The following is a 13205-nucleotide window of genomic DNA, read 5'->3' on the forward strand; positions in this document are numbered from 1 at the left end:
AAGAAAGTGTCATGTTAGTGCTTACTAATTAGTGCACCCAGAGAGCCTTTTCATCTGGCCTTTCAACCTCCTGAAGGTGGGGGCACAAGCTGTCGCTCGTATCATGCAGGGAAAAGGAACCTTTACTCCATTTTCCCCATTTTGCAAACAGCAGAAGAAGCCCAGCTGAGCCTGGAGATGAATATGCAGGTTAGAACGAAATTAACCTAAAATGTACTACTGTTTGCTTCGTTGTCTTAAAGATGACACAGCACTGCCGTCATTGAAATACCCATAATGAGCTGTGATTTTTGACAGGCTGTTTCTGTGGCATCATGCTTGTATTTTGATGCCATCATATGCATTTAGTGAAATAATTTTAGGAGAGGAGTGTTCTCTGATTAAAAAGTTAAGGAGCATTTTAAGGCATTTAAGTTGCCGCTATTTTTAAACACATATGCAGGGTTGCTGTCGTTTGTTAGTGAGCATTTGGCTCCAGGGCTCATTAATCAGTGCTGTTGGGCCAGGGTCTCCTGAGCCTTCTGGGTTTTGGGGGATCAGCTACTGTAATTAAAGGGATGAAATATATCATGGTCACAAACTTACCACATCAGACAATTGAAGGTTTGGAACTGGTGGAATTAATCTTTTTTTATTTTTTTCCTTTAGGTGTTTAAGATAGAAGTTCTAATGAATGGAAGAAAACATTTTGTTGAAAAAAGGTACAGCGAATTTCATGCCCTGCACAAAAAGGTAACTTCTCCCCCAGCTCTTCTCTACAGGGCAGATGGTATAACATTAAGACCGCTTTCTGTGGTTCTTAGAGCTTTAACAGTTCTGAGAACAGTATGATTTCTTTTATCATGAAGTAGATTTCCTTTTAAAATGAATTGTTCAGTCCTTTCAAAGGTATGCTTTCTGAGTAGGTGGATTTTCCATTAAGATCTTTTGCATAAATATATGTGTGATGGCAAACTGGAGTGTACTATGCTGGGTGTTATAGGTTCAGAAAGAATAAGACCCAAATCCTATTTTATCCATAAAATATACTTAAAGCTTTACAAAAACGGACGGGAGTCAAATGATTATTTTACAGAAATAAATTTATCAAAATCAACTTATACTCAAATATATCTGAAAAAGATGACATCTATGTCTCCTGTATTCAAGGACTGTTTGGGGATCATGTAAAGTGGGCTCAAGGCTTTCTTTTGAATTATCAAGGCCATGTTACAAGACTGGTTTTTCAGTTCTCAGAACCATTTCGTTAAAGTCTTTGAGAAAAGAAATAAGAATGCAAAAGGAATAGCTGAGGTTTTGGAAAAATGATTAGTGAAAAGTAGAAGAGGGCATACTTTTTTTCTATCAAATTTTAATATTTCACAGGTTATAGATTATTATTAAAGTGTTAAAATACCTTAATAACTAGAAATATCTCATGAAATTGCCCAGGAAATCACCACATATGAGCTAACACAGTTTTAGCATTTTTCTTTCATATACATACATATTCATATCTTTGTATATGTATATGTGTGTGTGTATATATATTTCCTGTTTATTAATATGTATTATTATATACCTACACATATACGAAATGTGTGGCACAGTTCAGTTTCTTCAAGGTAAGAAATTAGACGGGGAGAAAAAAGCTGGGTGGAAAGATAGTATGTTCAGAAATAATCTATACTTTTATTTTTTTATTTTTAATTTATTTAATTACATTTATTATACATTTTGCTATGTTTAATCTATGCTTTTAATTTCATTAAGGACAACTTAAATTTTTCTGGGAAATATCAGTGCATGAATGATGTGGTAGTGGGCTTACTCTGTATTAAAAGCTGTGTAGCATTTCTTTTGTAGCATTTTTAAAACTTAAAATCTTTATTTTATAATCAGAGTATTGAGTAAAAACTTGAAACAGATTATACTGGGAAGTGAGTAAGCCTTTTTCCCCCTTGTCTGAGGTTATCTGTATACTTTTCCACTAGGATAGCAAGGGATAATTAACACTGAATTTTCTACTTAAAGTTGTGTTACATCCAGGTTTACTTCCGAGAGAAACAGCACAGGTGAAACACAGACTTAGGCTGGGCATTGCCAGCCGACTTTACAAAAAGCTCCCCCTACCCAAAGGCCTCACAGAGAAACAAACGTGGAGTCTGGGCTTCACTTCCTTTTTAAGGAATTCTGGTTTTGTTTGCTTGTTTATTGAGGAAACAGATTCTAGAGAGATTTCTGCTGGGGACCTTATGAAATCTGTCCATACAATGAAATTAAAACCTGAGCTCCTCCCCCTCCTCGGCCTCTGCTGCAGTAGTCTGGACTCGGCAGCCTGTCACATGCAAGCCTCATTCCTACCCTGCCAGGTCTCCATGACCCCAGCACAGCCCAGCTGTCCCCCAAGATACTTGGGGGCCAACTCCACCCGAGGCACAGCTGGGTGACTGCCAATTAGGCCCGCCCTGAGCAAGAGGCTGCCCACGCTGCTTATCAGTGGAGGCTCGCTCATGCTCTCTTCTCTATTACGATTTCTTTCCTTCTACAGAAGACTCTCTCCCCAGTGATTATAGGCAAGGTCTTAGATTCTCAGAGTCAGAAGAAATTCCTAGATTTCCTAGGATGCTTCTCTCAACTTCTGTAGTTCTGTTAATAATTTGAGCTATTCTTAAAATTATATCATCAAGATGATCAGAATTAAGAGAAAATAGAAATTCTCAAATCTCTCAATCTTGCATGTTTTTAGCAGCCTCGTTAAGACGTGATTACAGGGATTTGGAGAAAAAAATAACATTGTGTGGCAGAGTTTTAGTGGGGAGACACTGAATCGTATGTATTATAGAGCAGTAAGTGGCTGTTAGAAGTCCTCTTTATTTGTCCCATTTTAATTTTATTAGATTTGGCAAAAGAGTAACTAAAAAGCAATGAAGTACAAATAAAGACAGGGTGTAAAAATAAATATAAATCTGTAATCCTGACTGTAAAGTTGTTTGTTAAGGAGGATTGACATGGGCAAAAAATCAGAATACACAAGCTTTACTGATTATTGCTGCCATGGTGTACAATTTTATCCTTTTATTAGAATTTTGGTACTCCAGTTTCCATGTTTGAATTTTGTTGGGTGCTTTGAATATTGTTTTTACATAAAATATTTTCTCTTTAAATCAATTATTATTATTTTTTTGAATATTCAATTATTTCTGCAGTGGATGCACTTTGCTCTGTTGCCAGTGTCCTGGTTTCTCTTACACTGTACATTGTATTTCTCACTTATTAAAAGTTTTTAGCCAGTGTTCCCAAATTAATTCTAAAATTATATATGAACTATTAATAAGTGCTTTGTACCTTTAAAATAATAGATGCATGGTTCATATCCATTTGCCACAAACACAACAATGCCTCCTGACTTAGTGTCAGGCCCATTTAGAGACAAACTAAAACCATTACTCATTAGATAGTTTATCTAATTATCTGAAGATTATTATTATACTTCTCTCAAGCTCATAATTTTGTATAATTATTATTATCCTTCTCTCAAAACATTCTCATCCTCTACACTTTTCTTAGGATTTCTTTCTAATTTTTTGAAAAAGTCAGGAGGTTGTTTTTTTTTTTCCTTTACTATGTGCTCTATTTTCCTCCCGTCAAGTAAGCTGAGTTTTTTTTAGATAATAAAGCTAAGTCTTGCAGAAAGTTTGGAGGTGGGGGAAATAACCCATTGTTACTCACATATATTTCTATTGTGCTGCTATAATTACTGTTTTCCTTTCTTCCTTGTCTTGCAGTTTTTTAATTTAATTTAATTTTTATTTGGAGGATAATTATTTACTTTATTGTGTTGGCTTCTGCCATTCATCCACATGAATCACCCATAGGTATACATATGTCCCCTCCCTCTGGAACCTCCCTCCCACCTCATTCCCCATCCCACCCCTCTAGCTTGTTTCAGAGCACCAGCTTTGGGTTCTCTGTGTCATACAGCAAATTCCCACTAGCTATCTACTTTATATACAATAAAGAATGTGTTTAAATGCTACTCTCTCGAATTATTCCATCTCTCCCACCCCCACTGTCCCCAAAAGTCTGTTCTGTTTGTCTGTATCTCCATTGCTGCCCTGTAATTAGGGTCATCAGTACCATCTTTCTAGATTCCATATGTATGCATTAATATATGATATTTGTCTTTCTCTATCTTCACTTTGTGTAATAGGCTTTAGGTCATCCATCTCATTAGAACCAACTCAAATGCATTCCTTTCTATAGCTGAGTAATATTCCACTGTGCATTTATACCACAACTTCTTTACGCATTCATCTGTCAGTGGACATCTAGGTTGCTTACAAGTCTAGCTATTGTACGTCGTGCTGCAGTGAACTTTGAGGTATACGTGTCTTTTTCAGTTATGGCTTCCTCAGGGTGTATGCCTAGTATTGAGATTGCTGGGTCATATGGTCATTTTATTCCTAGTTTTTTAAGGAATCTCCATACTGTCCTCCATTTCTTGCATTTTCTAATGGAACAAATGCTACTGGGTTGCAGGATTCCCTCATGGTGATAATATGGTATAAAAACTAAGTGTAGAATTTCTGGTGGCAGAATGTTCCTGAACCTGCCGTTACCTTGGAGCAAGTTGAGTGCCTCCATTTCCCTAGTTTTAATATGGGAACAATGAAGGTGCTAACTGCATAGGATTGTTTTACAGACTAAATGAAATCGTGTGCATCACACGGTCAACTTCTGATGATTGATATTCTTCATTACATATAGTTGTTTTTTTTGTTTTTTTTCCCCATATCCAGGACGGTTTCAAGCTAGATTACAAAAGGAGCATTCTCTGTCAAAGAGTATGACTATTTTAACAGCTTTGGTTATGTATTGCCAAATTATTTTTTTACAAAATGATTTTAGCTGTTTATAATGCAACCAGCAAGCATGAAATTACCTCATCAGCTTTGACTATTAGCCCCCCCACCATGATATTTGTTTACTTAGAAAGCAATGTGTGTTGCCTTGTTGCTGTTTTAATTGGTATTTCTTACATTTGTGATTGTAGTCCCTCTTTTTGGAATTCCATTTATGTGCTTACCCATTTATCTGCTAGGGCCTCCGTTGTTTCTGCTTGTTAATTTGCATAGCCTATTAATAAAATATTAGTCACTTGATGAAACTACTTTTCACGATGGACTTTTTAATTTTGTCTATAATGTTTTAAATTATAAAAGTTTAACATTTCTATGATCTCAAATATATGTCTATTTTCACTCTTTCAGATTTTATGTAAGATTGGTTTTTCTTCCAGCACTCTGGAAGAATTCGATTTCACTTTCTTTTAATTTTTCTTGACTGGTTATTTTTTTAAACTATGAATTTTGGATGACTTGAATCCAAACAAATGTTTATTAGATTGCAGATTCCTGGGCACCGCCAGCCATGCTGAATTGAATCTCTGTGATGGAGCCCAGAAATCTGCATGTTAAACCAGCATCCCAGATGACCTTCATGCTCACTGAAGCTTGAGAATTCCTATTGTGTGGTTCCCTTTTTAAAGGCATCTCTTAGACATAACCCTCCCTACATTACCCCAATCACACATACTGAAGCCACAAGCTTTGAAACCTTGAAAGTCCTTCCTACCTTTCTCTTCTCTTTCATTCCCAGAGTGTCAACAAGCCTATTGATTCATTCTTCCAAACTTCTGTAATATGTGCCGTTTAATTTTTCATTTTCTGCTCTTATCATCTCAATTCAGTGTCTTGCTACTTCATGTATTTATTTAACTGTTTCAGATCCTTTTCTTTTTATTCTTCCTCTGGTACAGATAATCTTTCTAAAGCACTATTTTCATCTTCATTTTTTAGCTCAAAATCATTGAAATGGGCCTGTATTATCTACCAACTCGATGAAATCCACATTGACTTTCAAAACCAGAAATCTTAAACTATGCGTTAGTTTTCTGTTGTACCAAATCATCACAAAGTTAGTGGCTTAAGACATTTGTTATTTCGCTTTGAATGTGTCAGTAGGGGTATGTTTGTTCCGGGGGGCTCTAGAAGAGAATCCGTGTCCTTGCCTTTTCCAGCTTCTAGAGGCTGTCACTTTTCATGGCCTTCGCCTGTCTTCAAAGTCAGAAAGCACATCCTCTGTTTCCACCGTCACGTCTCCTGTCATCACATCTCCTCTCTGGCCTAGACACTTCTGCCTCCCCCTTGAGATCACATCGGGCCTACCTGGATGTGCTTGGTTGCCCAGTTGTGTCTGACTCTTTGCAACCCCATGGACTGTAGCCCCCCAGGCTCCTCTGTCCATGGGATTCTCCAGGCAAGAATACTGGGGTGGAAAGCCAGTCCCTTCTTCGGGGCTCTTCCTGACCCAAGGGTTGAACCTGCGTCTCCTGCAGTGACAGGTAGATTCTTTACCTGCTGAGCCACCAGGGAAGCCCAATCTTCCCATCTATAAGTACTTGTTTTAATCACACCTGTAAGGTAATATATTTAGAGGTTCCAAGGATTAGGACATGGACATCTTTGGGAAGACCAGGATTCTGTCTACCATATACCCCTTTACTGGCCAGCTGTATTTTTCACTGCTTCTCCTAAGAAAATGCTGATGGCAGCCAAGCCAGTCTTCCCCATCAACCCAGTATATGAAGATCACTGCCCCTCTGACTTTGCCATACTGCTTTCCCTCTGTGTTCTCATCTGTTTAAATAAAACTGAAACATTTCAGGTTCTTCTTCAAGGTGAGTTTCTTTTGTTCCTGAATCTCTCTGTCCTTGGAACGCCTTTCCCTTTTAGAATAGAGATTTCTACTTAAGAACGGCTATGAGAGAATTTAAACTTTTTTGTTGTGTTAGTCGCTCAGTCATGTCTGATTCTTTGTGACCCCATGGACTATAACCTACCAGGATCGTCTGTCCATGGAATTCTCTAGGAAGGAATACTGGAGTGGGTAGCCATTCCTTTCTCCAAGAGATCTCTCTGACCCAGGGATTGAACCCAGGTCTCCTGCAGTGCAAACAGATTCTTTACTATCTGAGCCACCAGGGACGTCCCAATTAAAATTTAGTTATCCCTAAGTTTATCTAACTAGAAGATATATTAAAAAAAACTAGGAACTGTGTCCTTATCTAGACTATCCAGGTGATCATTTTATATTGCATAGAAATATCCAGTCAGTACTAGGAACTAACACAGTGTTTGTAGGTGAATTATACTTCAAACAAAAACTCAAAGAAAAGAAGTCAAATCTGTGGTTACCAGAGGTGGGGGTGGGTGGGGGTCGGGGAGTGTGTTGGAGGAAGTAGAATTAGATTAAGGTAGTCAAAAGAAGCAAACTTCCAGTTATAAAATAAACAAGTACTAGGGATATAATGTACATAATGATAAATATAATCAACACTGCTGTACATTATATATGAATATTAAGAGATTAAATCCTAAGAGTTCCATCACAAGGAAAAATATTTTTTTATTTCTTTAATTTTATATCTATATGAGATGATAGATAGGCACTGAACTTATTGTGTCAACCAATGTATGTAAGTAAAATCATCGTACTGTACACCTTAAACTTACATAGAGCTGTGTCACTAAAATCTCAAAACTAAAAGGAAAAAAATGAATGAATAAATAAAAATAGGAACCATGTCTTTTCTATATTCCTCACTGTCTGTTAGTGTTGGGCACATATTAGGCATTAACTGACTGCAAGGAGATCCAGCCAGTCCATTCTGAAGGCGATCAGCCCTGGGATTTCTTTGGAAGGAATGATGCTCAAGCTGCAACTCCAGTAGTTTGGCCACCTCATGCGAAGAGTTGACTCATTGGAAAAGACTCTGATGCTGGGAGGGATTGAGGGCAGGAGGAGAAGGGGACGACCAAGGATGAGATGGCTGGATGGCATCACTGACTAGATGAACATGAATCTGAGTGAACTCTGGGAGTTGGTGATGGACAGGGAGGCCTGGCGTGCTGCGATTCATGGGGTCGCAAAGAGTCGGACACGACTGAGCAAATGAACTGAACTGAAGTATTTGGCAAATGAGATATTTGGAGAACATTATGCATTTTTATGAATTACTAGAGGAATACTTGGTCAACAAGAACAGTTTTTATTGTGGGCGTTTAGTTTACGGTAAGTCTAACCACTTCCCTGGTAGCTCAGACGGTAAAGCATCTGCCTACAATGCGGGAGATCCAGGTTTAATCCCTGGGTTGGGAAGATCTGCTGGAGAAGGAAATGGCAACCTACTCCAGCACTCTTGCCTGGAAAATCCCATGGATGGAGGAGCCTGGCAGGCTACAGTCCATGGAGTCACAAAGAGTCGGACACGACTGAGCAAGTTCCTTTTGCTTTCACTTAACCCCAGGTTACACTTGCCCCTGTTCTGAAGGTCTGCTAGTCCTGGGTGGGAAAGCATGACCACCACACTGAAACCAAAACAGACCCCCACCCTGTTCTCTGGTCACTCTTAGCATGTGCATGCTCGGTTGCTCAGTCGTGTCCGACTCTTAGTGACCCCGTGGACTGTAGCCCTCCAGGCTTCTCTGTCCATGGGATTTCCCAGGCAAGAATACTGGAGTGGGTTGCCATGCCCTCCTCCAGGGGATCTTCCTGACCCATGGATCGAGCCCACATCTCCAGCATGGCAGGCGGATTCTTTACCACTGTGCCACCTGGGAAGGTACACTCTTAGCATAATATCTTAAAACAAAAGTTGCAGGGTTCTCTGCTTACGGCTCAGACCCAGGCTATGACAGGGTAAGACAAGAGCCTTCTCTATGCTCCCCCCAGCCCAGGCTCTGCCCCTCTGCAGCCAAGATGTTTACACTATCAGTCTTGGGTCCTTGAAAGCAGCTCTGCCTTCCTTGGCCCAAATCCTCGGTGTGGAGAGAAAACATCCCCACCTGGCAAACTGCTAGACACAGTTCACGTGGCCTTCCCAGCTGTTTCCTGTCCATTGGCAACCAGCCTTTTATTCACAAAGGTTTCCAGGAAGCCTGGTGCTGGTCCCTTCCTAAATGAACAAGTTTCTTGTGCCTGCCTACTTTTGACTTGGGTAGACTGTTGCCTTCTCATGTTCAATTTAACAAAGTCCATGATTCAGAAGAACCAAAAAACTGCTGTATGGGGTTAAACTGGGGGTATAGCACGCTGTGAACTGTCCTTCAAGGGAACCCTGAGAAGATAGGATGACAACATGGAGTTAAAGACTGAATGCCCACCCCCTACCCACTGTGAAATGTTCCCCAACTCTTTCTCTAACCTCTTTTTCCTTTTTCATCGTTTTGTCCCCATGCTTGGGGAAAGTATTTCTGTTCCTTTTGGTGGAAAATGGTTGCTATCACCAGTGTACATACGGCAGGTCTCTGTGGGGTAAGTTCTGTGTAAAGTCCTGTAACAGTATGAAAAGGGAAGGGAGTGGTCCTGCCACACAGAGGGGGATTGTGTTTGTGGCATCGTGGAATCTGGTTGCTATCTGTGGGGATCAGAAAGGCCGTTGGTCTGGACGCAGCCTGGCCTGGACAGTTAATCATCGGATGGAGTGGCAGAAGAGTGTTTTTCTTGTAAGCAGCTGAGCCCTCCTGGAGACATATTGTCTTGGGTTTGTCTCTCCTCATCTCGAGCCATTCATTACTCACCTACAAATGCTGTCACCGAGCCCGGCAACTACGATGATCAGCTTCCTCAGTACTTCTGACATAAATAAAAAGGGAAAATCTTTTCAGTACTCTATCTTCAAGATTTTTTTTTTTTTAAGGAGAGAGAGAGAGAGACAGATGATGCAGTTGATCTTCTGTTCTGAAACGTAAGAAATGTTGTGGTTCAGTTGTGTTAAAGACAGTTTCTTCATGTTTAAAGTAAAACTTAAAAAGCTTATTACCACAGGATAATTAGCATTTTTTGGCTTTGTTCTGAGAAATGTTTGAGAAATGTCTCAGATAGTGTAGCGATGAGGTATATGTTTATTCCCTTACAGATATTCATCCATTATTCCTTTTATGCCATCCAGGACTGAATCAGTCTCATCAATAAATGAATATGTTAGAATATTCCCCATTGAACATAATAGAACCCACTCTGACTCCATGCTTCCCTGCTATGCCCGCCGCATTGCTGTCCTCTCTCAGTATGATTCCTGGGAAGAGGAGTCTCTGCCTTCCTGCTTCCTGGTGTTTCTGACTTTGTAGTGTCTGCACAGTCTGATCGTGTCTCTTCTAGAAACACTTTCTTAGCTTACCATTTCACTGCCTCCTCACTGCTTGTCTGGCCTCTTGTCTCTGCCCCTCAGAGTTGGGTGTCTCAGACCAAGGCCTTTGCATTAGTTTTGTACTGCAGCATATAGTGGCCACAAACTTAGCATCTTTAACAAGATAATGTGTTACCTCAGAGTTCCCATGGATCAGGAGCCTGGGCACAGGTTAGCCAGATTCTCTGCTTGTGGTCTCATGGGGCTGAAATCAGAGGCAGCCAAGGCTGTGGTCTCATCTGCAGCTCAGGGTCCTCTTTACCATCCTATCCTCATATGAATGGAAGTCAGTTCCTTGCGGTTGTAGGACTGAAGTCCATTCTTTTCTTGCGGACTGTTAGCCAGGGACTGTTCTTAGATCCTCGAGGCCATCTTAAAATCCTAGCCATGTGTCCCTGTCATTACCCACAGCTCACTTCTTCAAAGCCAGGCCTCTGCTAGGACTGGATCTCATAGAGTGGAACCCAATCAGAGGAGTGACTGTCTTACCTCATTCACCAGTCCTCTCCAGATCCAAGGGAGGAATTTTGCAGGCATGTGAAGGAGGCAAGGTCTTGGGAGCTTCTCAGGATTCAGCCCCTCACAGCCCTTCTTCTCTGTCTGTATCTCATTCCCAATGTCATGGCACCTAGCTCTGGACCTCTCAGTATCACTCAGATATTCTCCCTCCCAGTTTACAGACCCACATCCAACTGCCTACACGTTATCTCTGCTTGGATGCTGGCTTGACATCACCAGAATGGAACAATTGATTCCTTTGTGTTCAGTTCAGTTCAGTTCAGTCACTCAGTTGTGTCCGACTCTTTGCGACCCCATGAACTGCAGCACGCCAGGCCTCCCTGTCCATCACCAACTCCCAGAGTTTACCCAAACCCATGTCCATTGAGTTGGTGATGCCATCCAACCATCTCATCCTCTGTCGTCCCCTTCTCCTCTTGCCCTCAATCTTTCCCAGCATCAGAGTCTTTTCAAATGAGTCAACTCTCCGCATCAGGTGGCCAAAGTATTGGAGTTTCAGCTTCAACATCAGTCCCTCCAGTGAACACCCAGGACTAATCTCCTTTAGGATGGACTGGTTGGAACTCCTTGCAGTCCAAGGGACTCTCAAGAGTCTTCTCCAACACCACAGCTCAAAACCATCAGTTCTTCGGTGCTCAGCTTTCTTTATAGTCCAACTTTCACATCCATACATGACCACTGGAAAACACCTACCCTTTTTTAATAGAATAGGGGTGTGCATGCTTAGGGATAACACTGGGCTGCTATTTGTCTCTGTGGTCTTTTACTACTTGGAAGAAAAGTTATGACCAACCTAGAAGCATATTGAAAAGCAGAGGCATTACTTTACCAACAAAGGTCCGTCTAGTCAAGGCTATGGTTTTTCCAGTGGTCATGTATGGACGTGAGTGTTGGACTGTGAAGAAAGCTAAGCACTGAAGAATTGATGCTTTTGAACTGTGGTGTTGGAGAAGACTTGAGAGTCCCTTGGACTGCAAGGAGATCCAACCAGTCCATTCTGAAGGAGATCAGCCTTGGGATTTCTTTGGAGGGAATGATGATGAAGCTGAAACTCCAGTACTTTGGCCACCTCATGCGAAGAGTTGACTCATTGGAAAAGACTCTGATGCTGGGAGGGACTGGGCAGGAGAAGAAGGGGACGACAGAGGATGAGATGACTGGATGGCATCACGGACTCGATGGACGTGAGTCTGAGTGAACTCCGGGAGTTGGTGATGGACAGGGAGGCTTGGCATGCTTCGATTCATGGGGTCGCAAAGAGTCGGACACGACTTAGCGACTGAACTGAACTGAAGACATAGTCCCACTTCTTGTTCCCTCTTTCTCTTGACGCCAGTCCTGAGCACACAGCCTCTCAGGCTTCTGAGAAGACTGGCATCCAGACCTTTGCAGTCTGCTTCCTGAGGAGGTCTGGCCTGGGGCTTCCTCTGCTCCAGCCTTTTCTTTAGCATCATGCCCCTGCTTTCTATCCTTTACAAAGCTGTTAATCTCTTGCTTGGTGATTGCTCCTTCCTCCTTGCCCTCTTCTCTCTGTTGTTGTGAATCCTATTTCCATTGGCATTCTTTTCTTAATGTCTACCAGGATTAAATTCAGGTCTATGAAACAGAAAGTCCACATGCCAGTAACTTTAAAATAGGAGGGTGGGAGGACTTTTTTTTTTTTTTTGTCCTAAAAAACAAGACAGGCTGTTGTGGCAGCTCCAGGAGGTGCTCAGGTACTGACCATTTTTTCTGCTCAGTCATCTGGACACCTGTCTTCCATCTTCAGAACTCTCACCTCATGGTGGCATATGGTCATGGCAGCTCCAGCCATCACAGTCACCTTCTGGGGAGGAAGAGGTAAAGGGGAAACAGGACAGATGGTGCAAGTCAGCTGAGTGTGCTGCACTTAGTATTTATGGAAAGCTTTTCTTTATGACTTCTGATTACCTTTGGCCCCCACTCTTTGCAAGGGGGTGTGGGAAATTAAAGCTGAATTTAGCTAAATACAGTATTATTCCAATAATTTAGGAGTTTGATGATCAAGAGAAGGATAGACTTGGGTTTGCAGCTCGCACTTTTACCCTTTGTTAGCAGCACTTCAGCTGTGAATGGAGGAAGCAAACACAGGCTCAGCCTAACATCTTGAACTAGAAGCACTGAGCTATGAAGTGCACAAGATTCCTTCTTTCAGCCTAGACTGGTTAGTGGTGAATATATGCTTATGAATGAGAAAAAAGTTTTATTACAGTTTTAGATCCTGGGGTTTAGCTGTGTATATTAATATTTTCTTAGAGGTCATTATGCCATTTCTTCTCATGTAAAGGAGCAATTTAGTAGGGCTTCCAAGTTTTTAAATTAGAGCATTAAAATATTTCCACTTTAGAGGCAGTGTGTTAGTTTATTATGCATTGCTGCTGTAAGAAGTTACCATAAACTTAAGGTAATGGCAACCCACTCCAGTACTCTTGCCTGG

The 13205-nt window shown here is 41.1% G+C and overlaps 1 protein-coding gene across 1 annotated transcript in view; it reads left to right on the forward strand.

Moving 5' to 3' along the window:
- SNX24 (sorting nexin 24) overlaps positions 1–13205 on the forward strand; it is a 175318-nt gene that overhangs the window by 101103 nt on the left and 61010 nt on the right. The window contains exon 2 of the mRNA XM_018050678.1: positions 649–732. Within this exon, the coding sequence (XP_017906167.1) occupies positions 649–732 (84 nt within the window). The remainder of the gene's footprint in view (positions 1–648; positions 733–13205) is intronic.

Source organism: Capra hircus, chromosome 7 (assembly GCF_001704415.2).
Source record: "Capra hircus breed San Clemente chromosome 7, ASM170441v1, whole genome shotgun sequence".
Classification (NCBI taxonomy): domain Eukaryota; kingdom Metazoa; phylum Chordata; class Mammalia; order Artiodactyla; family Bovidae; genus Capra; species Capra hircus.